The following is a 26,223-nucleotide window of genomic DNA, read 5'->3' on the forward strand; positions in this document are numbered from 1 at the left end:
AGGCCTCCCACCCATCTAACTACCGTGAGCTGGGGCTGGGATAGATCCAGGATCTCCCACCAACAGACCAGAGGAAAGAGCCCTTCGTGGGGGAGGAAAGGTACAGGCAGGAACTGAAGTTCTAAGTGGAAGGAGAATCAGGCCCCTTGGGTAGCTCAGCTTGGAGGTTCCCCAGGTTCTACTCACTTTTCTCTTCCTTGATCTCATTCCACACTCAGCCCAGTCCCTGCCCGAGATCTCAGGTCAGTAGGTGATAAAGCCAGCATTGGACCCCAAACTAAAGCTTCTGGCCCTCTCCCATGAGACCCCTCTCTTTGACAGGGGTCCTTTTTAAAGTCACTAAAAATGCTTTAGGAAGGAAAAAAGTTGACCATTTCATAGGGTAGCTAGTCTTGCTGTGGTTTACATGTAAGCTGACTGTTAAGCATAATCAAATTCCCTAATAATCATAATCCCCTCCTCAACTCACATTCTTTCGTTTTACATACTCTCACCATGGGTTGTTTCTGTTTCTTCCTCTGTGGGTGGGGCAAGAACTCTCTTCTCAGGAGGCTGGAGCAAAGGGCACAGCTTTGGAATCAGACTAGGGTTTGTGTTCTGGCTCTTCCTTGAACCAGTGAGTGGTAAAGCCTTAACTCAGGAGTATCCACACCTTTGAACCTCTGCAAAATGGCAGGGAGGTGATTGGGGTTAAATAGGACACCTGATAAAAGCACCCATCAGAGTTCGTGGCTCATAAGAAATGACCAATATGTTGACACCATTTGAATTTCTTGTTTTTACTTTTTAATTATATAATGTCAGTAATGTAGTGAGAATCAAAAATCAGTATTTCTTCAATAAAAATTGTTATTCTCCCGGTGGGCGGGGGTGGGCGGCGGGGGGCGGGTCCTTCTGAATCGCATTGCATCGATCCTCACTTTTCTCCTGTGTTTTGTGGTGACCTTGGTATCTGGCAAAGAGGGGGCGTGGGACACAGTCCCAAGCGGGGTGCACTATGTCAGAGCTGCCCAGGGTGGCAGCAAGGTCGTTTGGGGGCCATCAAGGTGCCTTTACACATTTGCCGCCTCACCTATTTTGTACCAAATCTTGGTTGACCCTTTTTGACCCATCTCGTGGTTATAACTTCAGATCCCAGACAGCAAGGAAGCTTCCTTTCATTTGTTCCAATTTGTCTCCATCCAGTATTTGTAGTAAATTGAGGGGGGGAAATGACAGAAGAATAATGTTCACGGCAGGGAAAGGAAAGAAGACGGACTTTCTGTCTGGGAAAGCTTGGTATCTAGGAGGATGCACTGAATCCGTTACCGGTTTCCTGAACCTAAATAATAGTGGTTCTGAAACATCCTCCACAGGGGCTCCCAGACTGAGCTCTGACCTCTTATAACATACACTCCTTTGCGAGGCTAGGGGAGCCAGCCAGGGTAGAAGCTGGAGGGGAAAAAGCCCGGGAGAAGGAAGGGAGGAGGTGGAGTTCTTTGTTTCTCTCCTTCAAGCTCCAAACAACTTGCCATCTTTCTGGGCGATCTTGGTTATTCCGAGCATTCTCTGAGCTCTGGACTGGAAATTTGTCAGTGCTTCTTTGGCTACATCATTGTCCCGCTCCCATTCACTTTCTGATCATGACATCTTTTCAAAAGTAAATTGGAAAACAAATATCCAAGAAATCAGGATGTCATTGCTTAGGCATTATAAACAGCTTCTGATGGCTACAGGTACAGCCAAAGATGCCAAAATGAAAACACATACTACGTATTTTCATCTTCAGTGTTCTGGTGTAAATTTACAGGGCTGCTCTGTGGTCCTAAATACAGAACATCTCTGTTAGCATAGAGCAGGAATGTAAATGCTTCTGGGAAACAAAATCAATCAAAAATAATGTTCTTCTACATCAGATGTGGCTTATAACTGTAATCAAAAGACTGTCCTATAAAAGCAACGCACATATAAATCCTTACAAGAAGAGCATTGTCTAGTGATAGATAGTTTCCAGGATTTTTCATTGTCTCCTGCTCTGTTTCCACAAGGTGGCAAATCTTAAGAGAAAGGTTTCTAGATCTTTATCTTATAATGCAGTTGTTTATCAAATACCAGAACAATCATCAGCCAGGTAGAAGGCCTGCACATAGACACAAAGGGAGGAAATCCACAAATAAATTGAGTTTTGCAGTTTATGTACTGCTTTACCGTATAAAATCCAGGGAATGGTTGAGGCCAGCACTCTTTTTCTACTATAGTATAATCTTCTTCTAAGTATATAGCAGCACCTGGTCAACAATGCTTATTGGGTGTCAGGTCTGACTTCCATTATATACACACACATTTAGTTGCAAGGCTGGACTGTAAGAAATCAGGTAGCTCCAGTTCTGTGCAGCTGAATGAATTTGACGTCTCTCCTCAAACCTCCAAATGTGGTTACTAAGGCATGGGTTACAATAAAAGGGGGAAGAAAACTGTGGTAGCCCAGCCAACTCTGACTCATTTAGAAGAAGAGAGAATATGAGTTCTAAAGTCACAAGAACAAACTTTTTCCTTTAGAATATGATTCTCCTTCTATTGCTCACTCTTCCAAATAAGACTCTCTTTACCTTTTTCATCCCCTGGGCTCCTGAAAAAGTTCTTGAGACAACTTTTAACCCAAGTTATAGTGCAGCTGGGACCCAGTAATAAATCATTGAGTAGCCCTTTCAGCAACTCACTGTAGGATCACTTTTTACTTTTTCTTTCTGGGCTGCATCGGTTTAGACTCCCAGGGTTTGAGTACCTCGATCAAAGTACAAGTGATGAAGGGTATCCTCCTGTGCCAGGAACCTGCCCTGTGAATCCCACCCCAGTCAGTTCACAGGTGTTTGTGGGCAGGAAGGAAGAGGTGAGTAAGAGTTAATAACAGCCGACATTTATTAGCATGCACCGTGTGCCAGCAGGGTTCTGGACTTTAGATACAGTATCTCATGCCGTGCCCACAGCACCCAAGAATCGTAGTGTTCTTCTCATTTATGGATGAGGTCAAACTATGTGTAAGATATGAACAGCTGGTAACTGACAGCATTTAAGAATTTGGAATAGTTCCCCTAACCACTATCCTTTATTAGCAGGAGCCTTCAGGCTGATGAATGCCTTAAGCCTTCACAGTAACCCAACTACAAAATATTATTATTCCCACTTTTTCCATTGGAGTAACTCAGGCAGAGGTCACTTTCTCAAGGTCACGTTTAGAAAGGGACAGAGCCAGAATCTGAACCCTTCCAAAGTCTGTGCTCTTACTGCCTCCCCACAGTGCTTGCACCAGGCCTGTGGCATGCACACTTTTAAAGAGATTCAGTGCCTGACTGCATATGTAATAATGCAAATATAAGTGAAAAACATCCATAGGACCAAGAGATATAATTTTAAGATTCTGCCCTTTAGCTGAAAGGACAGAATGGATGAGGCACTGTGTTGGCAAGGAGGAGAAAGGGCTTCAGTGTTCAGAGAAAGTGTTGTGGGGAAAGGCAGCATGTCTCTGTAATTTATAGGAGGGATGGAAGGACTTGCCCAGTCTGCCAGGAGCAGGAATTTTGTACCAAGTACAGTGGTAATGGCTGCAAGTAACGGTAAACTCCAGTACAGGGATTAAACTCGGAGGTAATTTTCCCCCCACCATAACAAGAAGTTTGGTGGTAGGAGACTTCAAGTGCCGGTTCAGATGCTCAAAGATGCCATTGGAACCCAAGCAACTTTCTCCTTTCACCGTCCTCCCTTACCACGTTGGCCTTCTCTTCTTGAGAGTCACAAGGCATCTGCCATAAAGTCAGCAGCCAAAGGGAAAAGGTTGCACCAGCCACAATGGTCCCATGTTAGCAGAAAAGCAGAATCTTTCTCAGACCCCTCCAGCCCCCATCCAACTTCCACTTAGGTCTCGTCAATCAGCAACAGAGATTGGGAGCCCGTGTGGAGGATGTTTCAGAACCACTATTATTTAGGCTCAGGAAACTGGTAATGAATTCAGTGCATCCTCCCAGAGACCAAGTGCCACCCGCCAGCAGCAAGTACTTACCTGGACACCTGGGCCCCCCCAGCAGAACTGCATCCGCATGTGGACGGGGTGGTGTGGAAAGTCAGAAGAGAGTGCACCTTGCTTTAGGAGGCTAGTGTGGAGAGGAGCTGGGGCAACAGGGCTGTACTTGAGAGAACGACGAAGACGCTGATGAGGAAAAGCATCATCCTGCCCTCTGTATCTGTCGTTACATTTAAGTGACCCCCGAGCATGGCACAGGCTCTCACCCTTTCTTCCCTCATCGTGTTCTTAACTGTCTTCATTCTTTCCGCCCTAATCCCAGATCAGTAGCACATGGAGCTAAATAATATTGATAAGTATCAGATCATCTGACTCACTGTTTTTTTTTTTAATTAAATAAATTATTGCTGAATTAAGTAATTAATGAGATGAGGAACTTCCAGGCAGATATCAGCTGGGGAGGGCCTTTGACTGCGATGGCCAGAAGTTTTCACCTTGTCAGAGGAGACAGTCCTCAGGGGCCTCTGGAAGGAGTCGGGATGCCGTTATTACCAGCATCCTCAAGTACAGATGTTGGCTCAGTGGCCCAGCTCAGACAAGAGGAATCTGAGGAGGGCGAGGTCTCCTGGGTCTTGGATGAAAACCACCCTGTGCGGCCTTGTGGCTGCCTCCTATGATGAGAGCTCCATGGTTTCCTTCTTCGTCTCTGCAGAGCCAGCTTTCCCAGGCGCTGAACGGGCTGTCGGACAGGGCCAAGGAAGCCAAGGAGTTCCTGGTGCAGCTGCGCAACATGGTCCAGCAGATCCAGGTATTGGCAGCACTGGAGGCGGAAAGCACGCCCCGCGGGTTAAGATGTAACTGTGGGGCGGGCAGGGAGGGGTTGTCTGTCTCTTTTATTTTCTGTTTTGTGGGAAATTTCCTATGTATTTTTTTCCTGATCTTTCTCTTCTAATACATACGAACACACATACAGGCCAACTTCAAATATACCCCTTCTCAAGGTGGTTACGTTTCCCCAACAGGCCAAAGACACAACCCCGTTTTCCAACTGGTTCCCATCTTCCACACTGACCTCCTAATTCTCTGCTGCTGTGCAAAGAAAGATACCTATTTCTTTGTGAATGCAGTCATTATTGTTAAGTTTTTTTAATTCTATAGGTTCCCAAAGCACCTTGCAATCATTATATCTTATCTAACGGTAGCCAACAGGTCACATTTTCTTTTTTTCGTCCTTCTTTCCTTCCTTCCTATCCCATAATAATGCTTCTCCTCTACTTAGATACTTAAATGTTTTTCAACCGTGATCCCCTGGCAACTAGAATTTGCACAGTGACCAACGGATCAGCTGACATTTGAGAGCTGTGAGCTCTCTACTATAGCTGAAGGGGAGAAGCCAGAAATTGCATGAGATGCTAGAATAATGACCTTCTTCACTGTTTACTGTTCTTATGTTTTGAGGTTTGCCTCACAGAAATAACCTTAGCTCTGGCCTCCAATAGATTGGCGTTCTGAGTTAATATTTAACCTGTGTCAAGGCAGAAATGGCTTTTTAAATGTAAGCCTGGCTTCCAGAGCATCTCACACTGATTTCTTTGCCTTTAGCTGGCGTGCAGGCCCATGTTAAAACTTTTGATTCCCTAACAACCTAACAGTTGTACACTTCCTCCTGTTTTCCAGAGTAGTAGAGTTGGTCCTTTCTTTGCTTTTGCTGGCATAAAGTGTGCAGCCGCAGGCTTGCCTCTGCACCTCACCTCTTCATCAGAGCAAAGCTTTCTTTCTGCTTTAAATCAGAGCCTGTATGAAGACAGCTCCCCACTCCCTACCAATACTACCCTGCTTGGGACACAGAGAGCTCTTCAATGATGTTATCCAGGAGAGTTCTGTGAGAGCTCAAAAGCAGTTGCTACGAAAACCAAAACCTAACATTTGTAGAAGCCATTGCTGAAGCAATTACAAATGCACACCTTATACAGGCGTGTATAAGACCTTGCATTTGAGACAGTGGCTTAATACCTGTCCATAGATCCTTATATTAGGAGACACAGTTCTTGATGACTTTGGGAATAAATTAAAATTTGATAGGCTAAGCTGTTCCTTCCTTTCCAGCCCCCCAAATTTTACTCCGTTTACTCAGTTGACTGCTATTTTTTCAATACTGTTACTGTATATGTGACGAGTATTCAGCTTTCATTTGCTGTAAATTACAATTGTTTTCCAGATTATGGTTTGAGAATCAAAATTACATATGTAACTATTGAAAGGGTTACCTTTAATTTAGGGAGAGAATTGCTTAAAAGAAATGTCTGTAGCATGTGCAGATTTAAATCACGTAAAAAATTTTAGATCCAACGTTCAATTTAAACGTCATGGGAAAGCTATGATCCATTTCGAACATGCTTACTGTTCCCCACAAGCTGGTTGGTTCACATCTGATTTTTACAGCAGGCTGATGCCTGTTACGTATACCAGTTATTCTTCACTGCCTACATGCACTCATGACTTGCTTTTTTAATGAGAGGAGCAAGTGCTTTTGCCCATGATTATTCTGTTGTCATTGGATTATTGTTCAATATCGAAGACGATTGCCATCCGCTTTCTTCTTTGTCCCCCTGGATTCGATGATTCTTTCTCCCTCATGCCTCAACAATACCCCATTCCCCCAGCAACCAGCCTTTCTGAATGCCACCTTCCACCATGCACAGCTGGGCGCGTGCCAGCCCTCAAAAGGATTCATGTTCAACTCTACAAACTAGAACTTTATTTTACTTGATATAAGTCAAACTGTGGAGATGATTTCCTTCTGATAAGAATAAATGTATGAAGTAACATTTATTCCTTTGAATCTAAATTTAACGTGAAACACTACCACTGTGGAACAAAATTTATTCCGTTATTTATAAAAAGCAAATGTGCACTGTGGACGGGGCTCCTCTTCCTTCCCTTCAGCAGGGATTTCCACCCCACAAGTGGACAGGGGTTCTGCTGTCTCTGGCAGCCCCAGGTGCCCAGGCGCCTCGCGGTTGACAGCTGTGCTCTGTCACGCAGGAGAACAGTGTGGAGTTCGAGGCCTGCCTGGTAGCTCAGTGTGACGCCCTCATTGACGCCCTCAACAGGAGGAAAGCCCAGCTGCTCGCCCGTGTCAACAAGGAGCACGAGCACAAGCTAAAGGTGAGCGCTGCGCACCGGGGGAAGCAGAAGGCCCGCAAGCCCGGCTCCCAGGCTGGGACAGGCAGATGTACGCCCGCCCGCGCCTTGGATGGCCAGTAGCCCGGCCGGGGAGAAGCAGGCACGTCCCTTCATTCACCACTCACTCCCTCCTTGACATCACCGATACTCACTGAGTGATTTCTCTGGACCAGGAATTGCTCTGGGTACAGACATAATAAATAAATAAAAATCCCTGCCCTCCTGGGGCTTATGTTCTACCAGAAGGGATAAACGGGAAGCAAGATAAGTAAGTAAAATATGCAGTATGTTAGTAAAAAGTGCTAAGAAAAAATAAGGAAAAAGGGATGGGGAATACAAAGGATGGGGGTTGAAATTTTAGACAGAGTGGCCAGAAAAACCATGCAGAGGCAAATGTATTTTTGAATTGGGAAATGGAATCTGTACTTTCCAGAAAACAAACAAGATTTGTCTTAACTTCTGAAGCAAACTATGCAACTGAACAGCTGTACAGACTTTGGTCATCACACAGTAGAAGCAATTGGTTGCAAGTCTGGGGCCCTATCGGCAGGAGGACTGATCTTCCTGGAGACATCTGATACCCCATCTATTGCCCCCTTGGAGCAGGGCAACAACACGTGAGAGCAGGCTGGATAGACATAGACGGGCAGCGGCCAGCCGAAGGAAGCAAGAAGTAGACCATCCGGAGAGGGCCACATACGTGGCCAATAGCCTCAGGGTGGCTACCAGTGGGTAGTGGGTGGGCAGTGTGCCATGTTGGCCTGGCATTGGGGTGGAGGGAGAAGTGAGGTCTGACCATTGGTTCTCTGTTGGGGTCAGGCAGTCAGCATCAGGGAGCTTCAGTACTGGGCAAGAGTGAGTAGACACAGCCTCGGGGGAGCTGGGGACTGGTGAGCAGCCCAGGAAGTGGCAGATATCCCCAGCAGGCTTGGAACAGGCTTTAGTCCCTGAAGAACAAAAGGAGATCCCATTTCTAAAAGAGTGGGATTCCAGTAGGAGAGCCAAGGGAGAGTTTCAAAATGAAGAACTAAGACAACAGAGCTTACAAGATTTGGGGCCAAAGCTTGGTGGCAGGGAAGCTTCAGACAGGGCCAGTGCCCAGTTCATGGTTACTAGAAACAAGGCAAGAAACTAGTTGCTAACTGGGGCACGAGACCTCAGCAAGACCTGCAGCAAGACGGCAGTGCTGAGCCCTGAGCAGCAGAGTCACCGTCCTTAATCTGCGCCCAGCACACAGCAGCACCCAGGGCCCAGGGGACTCTGCTGTGAGCATGGGGAGCTGGGCAGCATGAAAAGAGAAACATTTCCCCAGGGAAGCTTAACAGATCTCTCCAAAGTTGAAGGAAACCCCAACTCTATCTTCTTCCTTAAGGTTCCCTCCTCTGCTACCCACCTGCTGCTCCTCAAAACGCATTTAGATCCACATACCCACTTCTTCCTTCCCCAAAGCCAGGGCAGTGATGTGGCCGGAATATAAACCTTTCTCCTCTGCCTTTGTGACTTACCCACCTGTCACTCTGAAGGTGCCTGTGACATGGAGGCTGAGCTGCGACAACAGGGTCCAAGCCAGAAAGGGCCTGTGAGGGCTGTGCCCTACAATAAAATTGGCCAGCCTGACCTCACCGGTGCTGTGTCAGGGCCATGTCCCTTTGAGTGTTCCCGATGTGACACAGAAGAGCAATTGCATCAAGGAGAGGCACAGCAGATTCTTTGTTAAAGAAAATTGCATGTCTCGAAGTTGGAATCTGAACCAGGAGTTAGGAAAGAAGAGTGCCCAGGGACTGAATGTTCAGAGAGCCCCGGTCTGTTGGCTTGGACAGCAAACCAAGGCTGGGGGTCTTACCGCTTCTTCCAGAGAGGCTGTTGCTGTTTTGGGGTGGTGGGCCTAACTGGAAGACCCTCTCAGTTTCATCTTAGAATGAATACAAGCCCCTGAGGGGCACCACACCAACCCCAGCCCTGTGGAGCCTTCGCACTGAACTGCAGGTGATCAAGAGAGCCCTGGGTTTTCCTCGGGAGACACCCACAGTGACCCGGGTCATGCATGACTCACAAAGTGCTGACTCAGGGCGAGTTTTACTTAGACGACTTTCTCTAGCTCATCAGTTTCCAGGCTCCTGTCCCTTAGTGTCTGTGATCAAGTTTTTTGCTTTTGACTTTTGTAAAGGGCCACTGGACTGTGTGTGTGTTTCATGGTAACATATGTAGTCATTGCTAAACTGTGCGGGAGACAAGTGTGGGTGTATTAAAGATGCTGTTTTTTTACCCAGAAAGTTCTCTGAAGGTTGTACCATGTGGATGCTAATCTTATACATTTAGCCGCAACAACCTGGGAAATGGGTTTAAATCATAAGCATCTTCATCCAAGGTAAGTTAGGCCTAAGTGAAAAATTCTTCTGGAGTCACCTTTTTTTTTTTTTTCTTGTGGTACGCGGGCCTCTCACTGTTGTGGCCTCTCCCGTTGCGGAGCACAGTCTCCGGACACGCAGGCTCAGCGGCCACGGCTCACGGGCCCATTCGCTCCGCGGCATGTGGGATCTTCCCAAACCGGGGCACGAACCCATGTCCCCTGCATCAGCAGGCAGACTCTGAACCACTGCGCCACCAGGGAAGCCCTGGAGTCACCATTTTTTATCTGAATTAAAATCTAGAAGTGCTGTGAAATGTGATTCTGTAGTTACCCAGGAGCAACGCAGAATGAGCATCCTTGTGACCAAGCCCTGGCTTTCATAACAGCAATAGCTGACGTTCGGGGATACCTTCTTTGAGGCAGCACTATACAAACTGTGTTACAGGAATCAGCTCCTCTATTCCTCACAACAATTCTGCAAGGTCATTATTACTATTATCCACATTCTAGAGATGAGGAAACCATGGCACCATGACATTAAGAACTGGTCCAAGGATCCAGAATTCCAGTCCTGGCAACCTGGCTTCAGAACCCAGAATGTGGACCGTGGCCCCCTACGGCCTCTGGCTGTTAGTACAATGCAGAGAGAAGGCATACGGGGATTGACCTAATCCGTTCACCAGTCAGCCAGCACCTACCTAATGCACACCTGCTAGGAGCAGAGTGCTGGGCACAGGGGCAGGGGGAGGGGGACACAAAGGTGACTCGGGATTCTGGGGCTTACAGTCCTGTGGATGAGCTCAGTCACACCCACAGATGACTCCAGCACAGGTAGAAAGTGAGTTTCCAGGAGAAGGTGGCCATGTCGTTAGAGTTGTGAGGAGGGCAAAGTTACTTCCAGCTAAAAGGGTCACAGAGTGCCTCATGGAAAAGCTGGCACTGCAGGAGCCCAAAGTCTGGGAGGCGTGTGTTGATGGCGACTTGCATTCTTGCCTGCAGGGATGGGCCAAGCTGTGCGAGAAGAAGAGGGTGATCAGCACAGTGCACCCTGGTCTTGGTGAATCCAGTTAGTCATGAGGACCGATGGGTGCTTTCTGCTTCCATCTCCTGCTCTAACGCTACTAAAAGCATTATCACCATAGCCCTTCCTTTTATCACCCTTTGGAAACCCAGAACTTTTATTGTTATGGTGGAACTTAAAATGTCATTTGAACCACATAGAGTAATAGAGTATCTAAAATAAAACCACAGCTGTCTTCGGGCAATGAGCTGGACAGCTGGGATTTTCCCTCTAATAGTGGACCAACCGTTTTAATACGTAGCCATAAAATTTTAACTTTTTCCTTAACGGACGTCTCTTTTGTGAAACGTTGCGGACACTTTCCTGGCATCTTTAAACAGAAACTGGGAACAGTTTGTGTTAAGTCATAGGGTGACGATAGTGGCATCTCCGGGTTTTCTATATGGGAGAGATGTAAGGGCAGCAATCTGGACAGATAGGGGATCAAGGATTGAGAAAACATCATTTATCCATATCAAAAAATGCAGAGCCCCCTGTCTCCCTCTCCTTAGTGCTGCCTCTGCAGGACGGGACTGTGTGGAAATCAGTTATAGGCTGTGCTGTGGGGACGGGTGGGGATGGCACAGGAATAGCCGGAATGCATCTCGAGGACCCCACGTCCAGCGTCAGTTCATCGGTGCTGGTGATCTGACTGGCCAAGCACACTGATGCACTCAGGGACCACTGAGCAGAGGCAGCTGCCTGCCCTCATTACACCCGGGGTGGAGTTCCCTGCCCCAGATCCCAAAGGGCTACTGAAACGAGAGACAGGTGGCTGGCTGTGGCCCACGGCAGCAAAGCTGTTCTGTCTTCTGTCTCGAGTGATTTGTTTCTCTGCTGTTTTCAGCTGATTGTATGTCGCTGCTTCTGAAAACAGCCAGCAAGGTCGACACCGCGACTGCTGATGTCAGCCTCCGAATGTCTCCCTCCCTCTGTTTTTCTCCTCCTGCCTCTTCCCTTTCTTGTCACTTCTGTTGCTCCTCAGATTTGTGAGAAAAGACTGGCCTTTTATAGACATCGCTTGCCAAGCACAGTACTTCTTTCTGTCTTTGTTGGCTAGCCCATCACTCACGGTCTGGCAGGGGTAATCTTATGGTCTTCCGCTTCCCTTTGGCAGAGTTCTCTTGGGGGCCTGCTTTTTGCTGACAAAGAGGAGAGTTGTATGTGTGTGTTTTTCTGGGAACTTTCTCTTCTTGAGCCATGCAAAAGACTAGGGGAGCTGGAAAGCAAGTGTGCATAAAGGCAGTCTTTATAATCTACTCATGCCCCTCTCTGAAAGCACTGATTGCTTGAGCAGATTGAACAGTTCTGGTTCTGAGGCAAGATGGAGCTGAGGGATGAGAAGCCCAGATTCTGGGTCATAGAGAACAGGGCGTGAGGACAGACTTTATCACTTACTAGGTCTCTAACCATGGACAAGCCTACAGCTCCATTTCTTTCACGTGTGCGTAAAATAAGGCTAGACGTAGTCGACACCTCACAGGGCATTGTAAAGCACTTAGCACAGTACTCAAGGTATTAGCTTTATGGTTGCTGTCATTGGAAGACTGGAAATATGGTCTCACTCAGCACACTGAAGAAGTGCTCCTAGGGACTCATTTTCCATAATACCAGAGTTCATATTGTAAAATTAGCCTATGTGCTGGTGTGATTGTCTCTGAACCTAGGAAATTCTTTAGCGGCTTGAGTATAATTGATCATCGCATAAAATAGTGCACCAAATTTGGTGAGCTATTTTTAAAAGCTGAAAAAAAGGCTTTGAGGCATATGCAGATGTGACCATATTTTAGGAACACTGTCTGAAATATAAATTATAGTTAATGCTGTCCTGTGGTTTGAAAACACACTGGGAGCCAAATGTCTGTTTTCAGGGTGTGGTAAACTAATCAAATGTCAGAAAGCTACTGGAGGGAAAAAGTGCTTTTGAGCTTTCAAAAACTATCACTAACTCACATTTGGTGCTACTTGGGCAATATTCCCACTATCAGCAGAGTCAGCTGCGTCCCCAGTTTTCTTGTATGAACTGTGTATTTTGTCAGTATCCTTCCCAGGTCTTCCTTAGCTGAGTAAATATCTTCATTGCCTGTGATCCTCAGAGGGAATTTGTGACAACACTTAAAATGTGCCATTAATGAGATCTATGCTTTTTTTCAGGAACTTTACAAATGTCATTTTTCTTTTGGTAAGCCCAAAGAAATATCTGAGAATTATTTTCATGTATGTAACATTCAGAATTTGAAATAATTCCACAATCATCTTAAATGTGTTCTCTCCCCAATATTTTAGAATGAATTCATGTGTTGAATAGTACACAACTATGATGATAGGTGATAAGTGACAGGTGTCTTCTTGGTTTCTTGGTTCCCTTGCAACTCTAGAGCCTCTGAAAGAAAAAAAATAATTATAACTATTCAAATATATTCTGAGAAAATCTAATCTTTAATTTCCATGTGTGGTTGGTAAATTAACATACCAATGACATTACTCAGTGAGAATGCTGAGGGAGAATCATAAAGCTTACTGTTTTCCAGAGCTTTCACGTTTACAGAGGGCTTCCATGTCCCCACTGTAGTTATCTATGGAATGCTTGATTTTGAATCCAAGTGTACCATTGGGTTTTGTTAGATTCATTATCACGATTGGCACTGTTATCTTTGTTATTATTTACCATGTATTGCCTGTATGTCCCCATCATGCTAGCAAAAACATTAGTTATAGGGCCATATCATTAAGAGTAGAAATTTACACTAGGGATATTACTGGCTTACTTAAGCCATTTTGCCAATGCTTCATAACAGGCAAGTAATCCTTTGATTCAGGTTGAGAGAGAAAGAGAGAGAGAGAGAATGGAAGAAAAGGAAGAAGGTAGTCAGGAAGGAAGGAGGGAAGGAAAGACGACCAAGCTCACAAAGAATTTAAAAATAATTAGATAGGATTTGACTGTTACAGTCATTTCTAGAAAGTAAAGCAAAAACTAGAAAGAAAAAGTCAATAACCCACTCAATTCCCATAAAACTACTGGCAAGGAGTTCCATTAGTTCATTACAGTGAAGACATTTGGAAAAATTAGGCACACTGGAACACTTGAAACCTTTGCCCTCAGCAGAAGTCTTTTGGGGGTCAACTTTCATAATTTAACCACAGTTATTATTGATTACAAGCCTATCACTAATGGGGAATTCATTCGGCAAATTCTGTGGTCCTCTGCTTCCCACCGTGTAGGAGCAAAAGTCACAGAGGGTGTGTAAGGAATAGAGTGCCCAAGGTGCCTGTGGAATCGTCAGGATGCCACCACACACAGTTGGAACTCACCAAGGTTAGAGGACATACCTTTAAACACCCTCAACCCACTCTGGCAATGCCAATGAAGCATAGTCACAGAACTTGTTTAATGCCCTTTGCCTAAACCCATATATGAGTGACACTCTTAGCTCCAGAAGACACTTAAAGCACACTTTGAAGATGATGGAATAATCCACCGTATCTCACATCTTACAAAACACCATACTGGATGCATCACTTTCATTGCGGAACAGCATAAATTGTAAATGTTCTCCTGTGTGGGTGGGACCACACCAGGATGCTTCTCTCTCTCCAAATACCTTGTATTTCTTCCTTCATTAACTTCTCTGTACAAGGATACAGTATTCTATACACTAAGAGCATGCTTTGGATATTCCACTCAATGTTTATTGGTGAGGTTATTGGCGTTCACACTTCTGAGATAGAAAGTTCACAGTTTTACTGTTAAAATCTCAAGCCTTCCTCAAAACAGGTATGTGTTTTATTTATTTAATAGGTCTAAATGATCCTTTTATTTTATTTATTTATTTTTGCGGTACGCGGGCCTCTCACTGTTGTGGCCTCTCCCGTTGCGGAGCACAGGCTCCAGACGCACAGGCTCAGCGGCCACGGCTCACGGGCCCAGCCGCTCCACAGCATGTGGGATCTTCCCGGACCGGGGCACGAACCCGTGTCCCCTGCATCAGTAGGCGGACTCTCAACCACTGCACCACCAGGGCAGCCCAATGATCCTTTTATTGATTAGAAACTCAAAACCTCAGACTTGTCTTTGAAATAATTAGTTGCCAATGTGGTTAAATTAATAACACTAGTACAGAGGATGGTATCTAGAGAATGGGGGAAATAGCTGCCGTATTTCCATAAACCATGTGGGAGAATGGTGGCATGTGAGACATTAAAAATGTTCTTCCTTAATTTAAATGCCTCTAAGTTTCAATGAATGTAATAATATAGGAGATAATATTCTACTCTAGGAGAAGATCAAGAGAATTATTTATTTTACTAGATGAATCTAATGGTCAAAGTACTTCACCTGTAACTCACCAATGAGTTAATTCCAAGTATCAGTTGGGCATCTTGCTTCAGGACATTATGGGACACATAGAAAAAACTATCCCCACTGACCAAAGGGACCTGTGAAGAATAGATTCTTCAAGACTGTATCTTGAAAGTACTTGTATCTTAGAAAAAAAAAAAAGAATTGCATTATACTTAGAGGAAATTGTTTTAAATGGTGATGGAAATGTATAGATTCTATTTAAGAAAGAATATCTTGAAATATGAGAGAGAGAATGTTAGTATTTACTTAGACTAAAAATTCATTAGTCTTATCCCTCCAGACCCCATGATGAGAGAAAATACTATGAGAAAAAGTATTTATTAAAAAGAAGATTTAAAGAACAATTTTTAAAGAGCCACATGTAAGAGGGAGAGGTGAATGGAGGTGGAGGAAAGGTGTCAAGGTCAATATTGGATAAAATAATGAAATTCCCCTTAATTAACCTCAGTTCTTGCTGCTCTTTGTATCACCTGAGCTGAGTGGCGAGAGATTGGCCTGTTCAAGATGTGGCGGGAAAATGTAGTTGTGGATAGGCAGAATGGAATTTCACATTTGTACTGTATAAGGTCTCGTGGGTTACTCTCTGACACTAAAAAAGTCTAAGCATTCAAAGGGGCACAGCAGTCTGTTCTCAAATTCTCCTTTTCCGAAAAGGTACAGTGTCATATCCTGACCCAAGAAATGACCTTTATAAATTTGCCACTCAACAAAATAAAGCTCTTCAAGTGATCAGTAGGATTTGCCATCCAGAAGAGATGGTGACTGCTTATAAAATTGTGGAAGCCTTCTCTGAAACTGTGGACCACGGATTAATTGTCCCCTGAGAGCTGGTTTAGGCTTTAACGCACATGAAAACGGGAAGATTGTTTCCAAGTTCCTATTTGTGTCACTCCCGCAACTTGTACATTTCCTTCTTAAGAAAAGAAAATCCGGACTTCCCTGGTGGCACAGTCATTAAGAATCCGGCTGCCAATGCAGGGGACACAGGTTCAATCCCTGGTCTGGGAAGATCCCACATGCCACGGAGCAACTAAGCCCGTGTGCCCCAACTGCTGAGCCTGTGCTCTAGAACCTGTGAGCCACAACTACTGAGCCCACATGCCACAACTACTGAAGCCCACGGGCCTAGAGCCTGTGCTCCGCAGCAAGAGAAACCACCACAAGGAGAAGCCCCCGCACTGCAACAAAGAGTAGCCCCCGCTCGCCGCAACTAGAGATAGCCTGCATGCAGCAACGGAGACCCAACGCAGTCAAAAAAAATTTTAAATAAAAAATAAATAAATAAAAGAAACTACTTAAATCCAGCCAGCTGCAAACATGGTGCCAAGGGTTTCTCCAGAGCATCAGAGCCACTGCGCAGAAATGTGGAACTCAAAGAAAAAGTGATATGGCCTGGCTTCCTAAGAATTGTTTTTCATAAAAAAATATAATGTAGAAATAAATAATAATAATGTGGTAGAAATAACACAGAGTAAAGAAGGTAGCAAGTAAGAAAGCTGATAAAGACACTCAGAGAGGGACTTCGCTGGCGGTCCCGTGTTTAAGACTTCGCCTTCCAGTGCAGGGGGTAGGGGTTTGATCCCTGATCCGGGAGCTAAGATCCCAAATGCCTTGTGGCCAAAAAACCCAAAACATAAAACAGAAGCAATATTGTAACAAATTCAATAAAGACTTTTAAAAATGGTCCACGTCAAAAAGATCTTTAAAAAAAAAAGGGGGGGGCTTCCCTGGTGGCACAGTGGTTGAGAGTCCGCCTGCCGATGCAGGGGACGCGGGTTCGTGCCCCGGTCTGGGAAGATTCCACATGCCGCGGAGCAGCTGAGCCCGTGAGTCATGGCCGCTGAGCCTGCGCGTCCAGAGCCTGTGCTCCGCAATGGGAGAGGCCACAACAGTGAGAGTCCCGCGTACCGCAAAAAAAAAAAAAAAAAAAAGACACTCAGAGAAAAAAATATTTATACTCTTAAAAGATTTAATTATCTGGCTGATTTCCATAAGATGGGAAATCTTGCTAGATTAATTAATTGAGAAACTAAAAGTTAATTATGAGGGACTTCCATGGTGACGCAGTGGTTAAAAATCCGCCTCTCAACGCAGGAGACATGGGTTCGAGCCCTGGTCTGGGAAGATCCCACATGCCGCAGAGCAGCTAAGCTCGTGCGCCACAACTACTGAGCCTGCGCTCTAGAGCCCGTGAGCCACAGCTACTGAGCCCACGTGCCACAACTACTGAAGCCCGTGCACCTAGAGCCTGTGCTCCACAAGAGAAGCCACTGCAAGGAGAAGCCCACGCACTGCAACGAAGAGTAGCCCCCACTCGCCACACCTAGAGAAAGCCCGTGCTCATCCACGAAGACCCAACGCAGCCAAAAATAAATAAATAAATATATAAATAAATAAAATTTTTTCAATCTTATAAAAAAAATGTTACTTATGAAACACCCAAAAATGCTGCTTCTGGGAACCCCACTGTTTAATTTTTAACAGTGATTTTTATCACAGGCTACTGTGATCATTGCGAAACGGTTCATTAAAATGCTTTAAAAATGGACCAGCATCCATTGTGGCAACAGTGGGAGTTGAGAGCCAAGAATTTAGGGATGTTGAGTCCTTCCAAGAAGCTTGAACCATGGACTACAGGAGCCAATGGCAAACAGCCTTGAAACTCACAGACTCTTGGCAGTGCAACAGTGAAGCTTCTTAAGAGTAGTCAGAGCCCCCAACCCTCCCACAGCTCCCGTTGCACCAAGAAACCTTGCTTGAGAAGGAAACTTATAGAGGCAGACATAGAATTTTATGAGCCCTGAGTAATGTATTTATTTCAGCACATTGAGGTTGTAAAATTATCATTGAGCTGAATGTTCTGGAAAGTAAACACAATTCCGTCTTTTTTGCCTCAAAAGCAGACTTACTTTGGGTTACAGCGCTCAGATCCAGTCTGTGCTTGTTGTTTGGACTTTCAGTACCAGTCAGTTCTGCATGGTCTAGAGCAGATGCCATTTGGATAGTGAATGGTGACTGCTGAGGTTTCTGCTACCTAGCAGCATTGATGCACAGGCAGCTGAAATGAAAAACATTTTCTGGGAACAATTTAGTCAAGCCTCATATAGCAGAGAGGAGTAGCGTATTAGCTGTAGGTCACCTGTGTTGCATTTTTAAGGGTTTAACCTGTGGGTGTTTTTTTTCCCCTAAGAAGCAGAAACTTAACCTTTCTTTACTTTCCGATTTTAAAGTAAAATAATAAAATATAGTAATTTGCATTCCTTGAGCCCAGACCAACAGACGGTGGTGGTAGTTTGACAGAAACATACTAGATGTCAGAAGAAAATAAATCAAACAGTGAATTTAAAATTTGATCTCTCCACCCCCGCCAGTCAAAATCACAAAACAATCCCCACATCGAAGTTGGTTTCTTTCACCAATTCCGATAAAGAGATTTTAAAGCCTACATTTTATTTTTTATTTTAATTATATTAAAAGTTTAAAAGCAATAACAAATCAGCTGTCAAAATATTAGGAGACTCCAAATAGTCAAAACAATCTTGCAAAAGAAGGGCAAAATTGGAGTTCTCACACTTCCTAATTACAAAATGTACTGCAAAGCTATGAAGTATAATACTGGCATAAAGACAGACAAAAGACCACTATTGAATAGAGCCCAGAAATAAACTCTCACACATATGGTCAAATGATTTTTGACAAGGGTTCCAAGACCATTCAATGGGAAAAAGGAAGTTTTGTAACAAATGATGCTGGGGAAACTGGCTATCCTCATGCAAAAGAATGAAGTTGCGCAGGTATAAAAATTAACCCAAGGTAGATCAAAGATTGAAATGTAAGAATTGAAACTATAAAACTCATAGATGAAAACAGGGCAAATGCTTCATGACACTGGATTTGGCAATGATTTCTTGGATATGACACCAAAGGCACAGGCAACAAAAGAAAAAGTAGAAAAATCGGACTTCATGAAAATTTATAAACTTTGTGCATCAAAAGATAGCAAGAAAACCAAACAATCCAATTTAAAAATGGGCAAAGGACTTGAATAGACCTTTCGCCAAAGAAGATACACAATAAGCACATGAAAAGATGCTCAAGGCCTTCCCTGGTGGCGCAGTGGTTGAGAGTCCGCCTGCCGATGCAGGGGACACGGGTTCTTTCCCTGGTCCGGGAAGATCCCGCATGCCGCGGAGCGGCTGGGCCCATGAGCCATGGCCACTGAGCCTGCGCGTCCGGAGCCTGTGCTCCGCAACAGGAGAGGCCACAACAGTGAAAGGCTCGCATACCGCAAAAAAAAAAAAAAAAAAAAAAAGTTAAAATAGTAAGTTTTATGTATATTTTATGAAAATAAAAAAATCAGAAAGGAAGATCAACAATAATGAATGGATGAACTGTCAAAAAATTAGGAAGAACTTTGTGTCAAAAAATAGGTTAAATTATGATAAGCCATGCAATCAGATATTTATGTAACCAGTAACATTTATTGATGACGGCAACACGGGAAATGCCTATGATATGGTGTTAAGTGGGAGGAGATAAAACTGTCACATACTATAATTGCAGCTATAACTAAATCTAGCTCGGAAAGAAAACTGAAAGGAAATATCAAAATGCTTTAACAATTTGCATTGGAGTGGTGAGGTGATTTGCTTTTTTTTTTTTTTTTTTTTTTTTACCTATTTTCCTATTGTTTTTGAAAGAGGGTGTCATAATCTTTCATGGAAAATAAATTTATAATGAAAACTGAAAAGAAGGAACAAGGAAAAGTTTTAAAATCATTGTTATTAAAACCGCTTTTAGTTATTACCCATAAAATCCAGAACGGTGGTTATTTTTGAGGCTTTTGCCAAATAGTATAAATATAGAGGATGAGTAATTGAGGTTCCTAGAAAACCCTTGTTCAGCTCTATGCTTCAAAAACTGCTTCAGGATTTGGGTCACTGAGCAGAGGACACAGAAGATGAACGTTTCTAAAGAAGGAAACTTTTCAAGGACTGCCATGCCCTTGACACTGGGCAAAGACAACTTCCTGGAGAGAAAAACTGCATGTTCAGAGAGATGCCTCTCTAGGTTAAGGTAGACTCATCTCTCGGCAAATTGCCTTTGAAACTGCTTTCCAAAGTGAAGCAGTGAGTGTTGCTAAGTGGATTATAACTTGATTCTGTATCCATCTTTCTCTGGCATACTTGCTGTCATTAGCTCATTGTCTTTCAGCAAGTTCCACCTCTAGCCCTACTCTACCACCCACCCAGGGGAAAGAGAATTGGAACAAGAGAGGATCTGTGTTCAGATGATGTCTGCTCTTTAGAAGGGACGGGTAGAGGGCTTCTGTCCCAGAGCAGAAGCTGCAGCTGCACCTCAGGTTACTCAGCTCCTTGACAGGCTCTCCATGACCTCCCACTTAGAGCAGCTCCCGGAAGAGGGGAGTGAGGGGGACCTGTGGAAGATGTCCCTTGAGGCACCAAGGTAACCCGCTTCCCAGAGGTCCAACATCTGCGTGCCTTTCTGATGGGTCCGGTTGTTATAAGCCCCTCCCCATAAGAGCCATTATCTAATCAGTCTTCCAGAGCCATTGTCCACAGCAGACATTGCCACGCCACAAATACTCTCATAAATTTAGTTCCATTCCATGATGCTCTTGGATTCTGGTTGAAAGAAGCTTTCCAAAGTCCCAGTTTGCTTTCTTTTCTACCCTCTGCCATTTTGGACCATTCTGTTGTCTCATCAATCCTAGGTGGTTCGAGATCAGATCTCTCACTGCACAGTGAAGTTGCGCCAGACCACGGGTCTCATGGAGTACTGCCTGGAGGTGATTAAGGAAAATGATCCTAGTGGCTTTTTGCAGGTAAGTGTCAACTAGCTTCTGCTTCAGATTCTCAATGCCCCACGAAACTGAGTCTACGACGCCAAGGCCAGACTCCCAACGGCCCTGGCTGGGCATGGGCCCCTGCACATCAGAACCCACCTTTGTGTGGCCGTGCGGACATGGGTGCCTGCAGAACTTCACTGGCTTCTCAGAAGTCTCTGCCACCACGTGCTACAAGATTGAGAAGTGCATGGGCTTTTAAATTTGTTTTTGTTTGATCATGAAAACATAATTCCCTCTAAGTTCCTCCAAAACAGAGTTATTGCCTTGCTTAAGAATTGGGTCCCTTTACTAATATCCTGGACAGTTTTGTCAGCTAGAGATGTAATTATACAAGGTTTCTACCTTTTTTGACACCTTCTGGCCAGTAAGTCAGTGATTTCGCAAATAAGTTGAAGTTTTTTCATTCCTTGGATGTCTCATGATTTCTTCAGAGTTGTTTTAGTGACATGTTATGATGTCAACTAAATTTTACTTAACTTTTGATCCCAGTGATTAAGGGACCTTTTATTAAGGAACGTGTAGATTCCTTCCAACTGACATTCTACCAAACTGGCCAAGAACAACAGAGGGGACCTAAATATAAGAAACAAAATAGTTCTCTACCAAAGAATAAAGTCATACATGAAGATGATGTGCTTAAAGTGTAGGAAATTCTATATTACAGGTTAGCATATGCAACCTCTCTGAACTATTTAATAAAACTAATTTCTAAGTCTTGACAGGATACCCACAGCTCATATCAGAAACTTAGGGCCATTGGTTCTAGTAGATTTAACTAATTGCTAACATATCATTATTTAATGTTGTTGGCTTTTAGTTGATAAGTCATAAACAGCATGATCATGTATCCAGATCATATATTAGAGCAGTTAACAGCAGCTAATTATATAGAGTGCCTCCCTCTGACTCCCAAAAGTGTTCAGATTCTCATGATAAATCACGGGTCACCCTCGTCATAAAAGGCTCCTTGCTGCCTGCACAGAGACAGGAAGGGTGTGAGTCCCAAGGCACTCGGTGGGCTGCTCTGGGAGAGCCGAAGAGCTCTGTGTCCATTGTGGGGATGTATTTCTTAGGCTGTGGTCTTTGTTGTGATAGATTTCTGACGCCCTCATAAGGAGAGTGCACCTGACTGAGGATCAGTGGGGGAAAGGCACGCTCACTCCCAGGATGACCACGGACTTCGACTTGAGTCTGGACAACAGCCCTCTGCTGCAGTCTATCCACCAGCTCGACTTTGTGCAGATGAAAAGTGAGTGCCTGTGCCACCCCCCTGCCCAGTCATAGCAGTACCCCAAGTGGATCCTGGTGCTGGAAGCAGGATAAAGGCGGCTTGCCAGATTGCAGCAAACAAAAGGTAGCCTCCAGGTTTATAAATCAGCTGAGAGGTGGGAAAGTCCACACACACACACACACACACACACACACACACACACACACACACACACACCTCCCTCTGGTTAATGTTACAAAAATCTGGAGTGGCTCCTCTCTTATCATGTAATAGAAATGTACCCTTTTAGCTGGGTGACCTGCCTCTCAGAAAGTCAGATAAATCCAGATCAACTCAATGCTTGCGTCTTTGAGAATCTTAGAGATTTCACGTGCTCAGCATTAGAGAATAGCTGACATAAAAAGAGGAAGAAAGAGAGAGAGCTGTACATAAAATCTTGTTACAGATAGTAACCCAGATATATTGATATAAATCAAGGGAGTTAGAATTGAGACTGCTTCCACAGGAGTAGAGATAGTGGCATACAATTGAGTGTAGATTAGCGGGAATTTGAGAGGATCACTCAGCCTGCCTATAGTGGTCAGGAAAATGAGACCCTGGACACAGAAGGAAAATGAAAATATGAAATAAATTTTAACTTTTTAAACATTTTGGTCCATGCAATTAGGGGATATGGCAAGATCTGTTTGAGATTTGGGGTGGCTGAGGGGAAGTACAAGTACTTAAAATTATCTTAAGGAAAATAACTCTTTGAAAAAAAGCTAAAAACTCAAACCAAACATGCAATGATATTTTTATGGCAGTGTAAGTAATAGCCCATTTGAAAAATATTTCTGATTTTTTTAAAACTTCTTATTGTGAAATAATTATACATTCACAGGAAGTTGCAGCAATATTAAGGAGAGGTCCCCTGTACCCTTCAGCCAGTTTCCATCAGTGGTTATATCTAGCGTTTAACTATCACATAATATCAAAACCAGGAAATTGACATTGGTACAGTGTGTGTGTGTAGTTCTGTGCCATCAGGTCACATGTATAACCGCCTCTGCAATCGAGATACAGAACTCTTCCATCACCACAAAGATTTCCCTCCTGCTGCCTCTTTTAGTTACACCCACACGCCTCCCCTCCCCCATCCCCAATCCCTGGCAACCACTATCTATCCTCTATCCCTCTAACTTTGTCATTTTCGGATCTTTTTTTAAAACTGAAGAAATTGATTTGCTCTTTGCTTCTCCCAATTTAAGCATCCGTGTAATAAATAACTTAGAATTCAGTGCTTTAACATTTTTGTTTCTTAAGAAAAACCTGCATGCGTCCTTTTATTAGACAGAGAGAGCCATATAACCCAGCGAGTGTTAGGGCTGCAGACTACATCATGCAGTTACACTCATCCCTGTCCCTGGTACATGTACTTCCCTCATTTTTTTAATGGATTTTGACCCTCTTTTATTTTCAGTTTTCTCATCTTTTTGTTTCATCTGTATTGCTTTGGGATAATGCCTTAATTTTCGAAGTAAGTAGTGTATAGATGATAAATAAAAATGCCTCATTGTAGTAACAAAAATAGTTAGCATTTACTGACTGCCTACCAAACCAGACACACTCCTAATTGCTTTCCATGGATTAACTCATTTTATTCGCACAATCCTAGTAGGCAGCTGAGAAAACTGAGGCACAGGAAGACTGGGTTACTTGCCTGAGCTCACCCAGCTAGCAAGTGGCAGGGCCGGGATTCAAACGCGGGGAGCATGTTTCCAGAACCCACACCTACAACTTCTGGTTTGTGCTGTAAAGTTAATGCCTTACTAAGTGGCTTCTTCAAGGAATAACTGAAGTCTTCTCTTAAACTTAAGAAATTTAACTTTTTGTTGCAGCAGTGCTTTCAAGCTTTAAAATTTTTTTTCTTTAACCTACACAGTAGCCTGTGATGTGTCACCATCCAAGTAGTATAGAGAGCCTGAGGTAAAGCCCTCTTGATCAGCCTCTCTCTTTGCCCAGTTCCTTCAAGGAGGTAGAATCATTGAAAGGTTATGTCATAAGTAGCTCAGAGGAGAAAATGTGTCCCAAAAGGGCAATGTAAGGGCTTTTGGTGGAAGAGAAAAAAAAAAAAAGAGCCAATCCAATTAGCCTTGGTGATGGGGCAGGAGGAGGGGCTGGTAGAGGATAGACGCCTCAGGGCTTTCAGATGGTTTAATCAGCTGGAGAGCCCTCTCCTCCCGCATCCGTCCTGAGTCATGTCCATCTGCCATGGTGGACTCCAGGCCAGCTGGCACGATGGTAACTATTGTACTGGAGTGAACTGGCCCTTCATCTGATGTGGGAACTGCAGGTTCACGTGTCGTGCATCACAGACCACATTCCTAAAGCATTCTCACTTGGCCATTTAGGGCTGCACACAGGAGTTAAGTGTGGACACGACTGTACACACAGGAGAGAATGTCACACACACTAAAGGCCAAAACGCAGAGAGCTCTCGCAGCAAAAATTCACCTGGAACACAAAATTATCCAGAACAGTTATTTATGAATTTAATATAGCAGGTCATTTGGTATGAGAGTGGATTATTCCATTTTCCTTTTCAACACTTCATGTTAATTTAATTTACTTCTGTTAAGTATCCCTCTGCAGAGTTCATTTATAAGCTTTGCTTTGTGCTCATTAAGTTTAATTAATTCAGTGAGAGCCCAGTCCTCTTTAGAATCTGAATAATTTTTATCTGTCATGCTTTCAATGGAAAGAAAAAGCCAAAAGGTATGACACAGTAGAACTTGATTGACGGTAGTTAGGACTTCTCCTACTGGCCCCTTTGATATCTGTTAGTATATACACAACCTTGCCTTGTGTAGTGTTGGTCTTTTTATTTTCTTAGGGTATTCATAGTCAGTTTAATAAACTGTGCTTTCACAGCTTGTCAGTAAAAATATCTCAAGAAATTACACCCCAATATCCATGTACAAATGGCCAAATTTAAGTAGCATTTGGAATGGTGTTAATCTGACCATTGTGAGACTAACAATACTTTAATTTCAATATATGATATCTAATTGTGCGAAGTGGATTAGCAGAAACTTTAAAATATTTTCAAAGTTACTAGAAATATGTATTTAAAGCTATGATTCAAACTTACAGCTAGAATATCTGTTTAATGCCTGACTCAAAATCTGAGCATCTCTCTGGTTTTGAAATTTCATCTCAGGTGACTTTTTTTTTTTTTTTTTTTTAACGGTACGCGGGCCTCTCACTGTTGTGGCCTCTCCCGTTGCAGAGCACAGGCTCCGGACGCGCAGGCTCAGCGGCCATGGCTCACGGGCCCAGCCGCTCCGCAGCATGTGGGATCTTCCCGGACCAGGGCACAAACCCGCGTCCCCTGCATCAGCAGGCGGACTCTCAACCGCTGTGCCACCAGGGAAGCCTGCCTTTCTTTTTTTAATATCAAAGAAGATAGGTCTGTGGTTGGTTTTTAAATATTTCCACTTAGGCCAGCTGCTACTCAGCTAAAATGCATTGCCTAAAATTATTCTCTTATTAGTTAAGGATTTAACTGATCTGCTCTTTCTGATTCCATATCAGCCTCAAGCAATTGAGATTTGAGTAGAGAATGCTGGTACCCTCTTTGTTCAAATATTCCTAAATTGTGATGGCATGTTTTCCAGTTGCATTTTGATTAGAAAATCATCTTACCCTCTTTCCAGACTATGGGAGTTGTGCTTGATCTCTCAGGCTTTTCTTTTGTAGAAAACAACTGATTAAACTTTGTTTTCTGTTTTTATTATGGAGTAATGAACACGTTTTTCCTTAATTCTAAATTGCTATTTTCAACGCTTACCAGGTCATGGGAAGGAAATTTTAATGTTTTTTTTCCTAGTCTATCAAGGGCTCTGCTGCTTGGCTCAGAATAGATTTCAGACACCTACCCTCTCCCAGAAAAATATTACCCCAGAATTGCCTAAGTACACAAAGTGGTCCAAGGTTCATGAGTCAGTGCTGAAATGAAACACCAGTGTGTTCATTCCAGCCCAGGATGAAACATTGACCTAATGGTCTATCAAGCGTTTTTAGCACATAAACCAATGGCTGTTAATCCCTTGAGTGCCTCTACTCACATAAGGACACATTTATCTTCATTAACTAGTGTTGAATGTTAAAAGCCCTGAGTATGCACCA

The 26,223-nt window shown here is 43.8% G+C and overlaps 1 protein-coding gene across 24 annotated transcripts in view; it reads left to right on the forward strand.

Annotated features, from left to right (window-relative positions):
* TRIM9 (tripartite motif containing 9) overlaps positions 1 to 26,223 on the forward strand; it is a gene marked incomplete at both ends in the record, with an annotated part of 109,930 nt that overhangs the window by 57,362 nt on the left and 26,345 nt on the right. For 19 of the 24 annotated variants that reach the window (XM_079913363.1, XM_079913353.1, XM_079913364.1 and 16 more), the window contains 4 exons: positions 4,710 to 4,805; positions 7,043 to 7,165; positions 20,691 to 20,801; positions 21,921 to 22,074. In XM_079913363.1, coding sequence (XP_079769489.1) covers positions 4,710 to 4,805; positions 7,043 to 7,165; positions 20,691 to 20,801; positions 21,921 to 22,074 — 484 coding nt within the window. The remainder of the gene's footprint in view (positions 1 to 4,709; positions 4,806 to 7,042; positions 7,166 to 20,690; positions 20,802 to 21,920; positions 22,075 to 26,223) is intronic. The other 5 variants (XM_079913359.1, XM_079913365.1, XM_079913368.1 and 2 more) reach the window with 3 other exon arrangements.

The sequence above is a fragment of the Stenella coeruleoalba genome (genome assembly GCF_951394435.1).
Source record: "Stenella coeruleoalba genome assembly, chromosome: 2".
Lineage (NCBI taxonomy): Eukaryota > Metazoa > Chordata > Mammalia > Artiodactyla > Delphinidae > Stenella > Stenella coeruleoalba.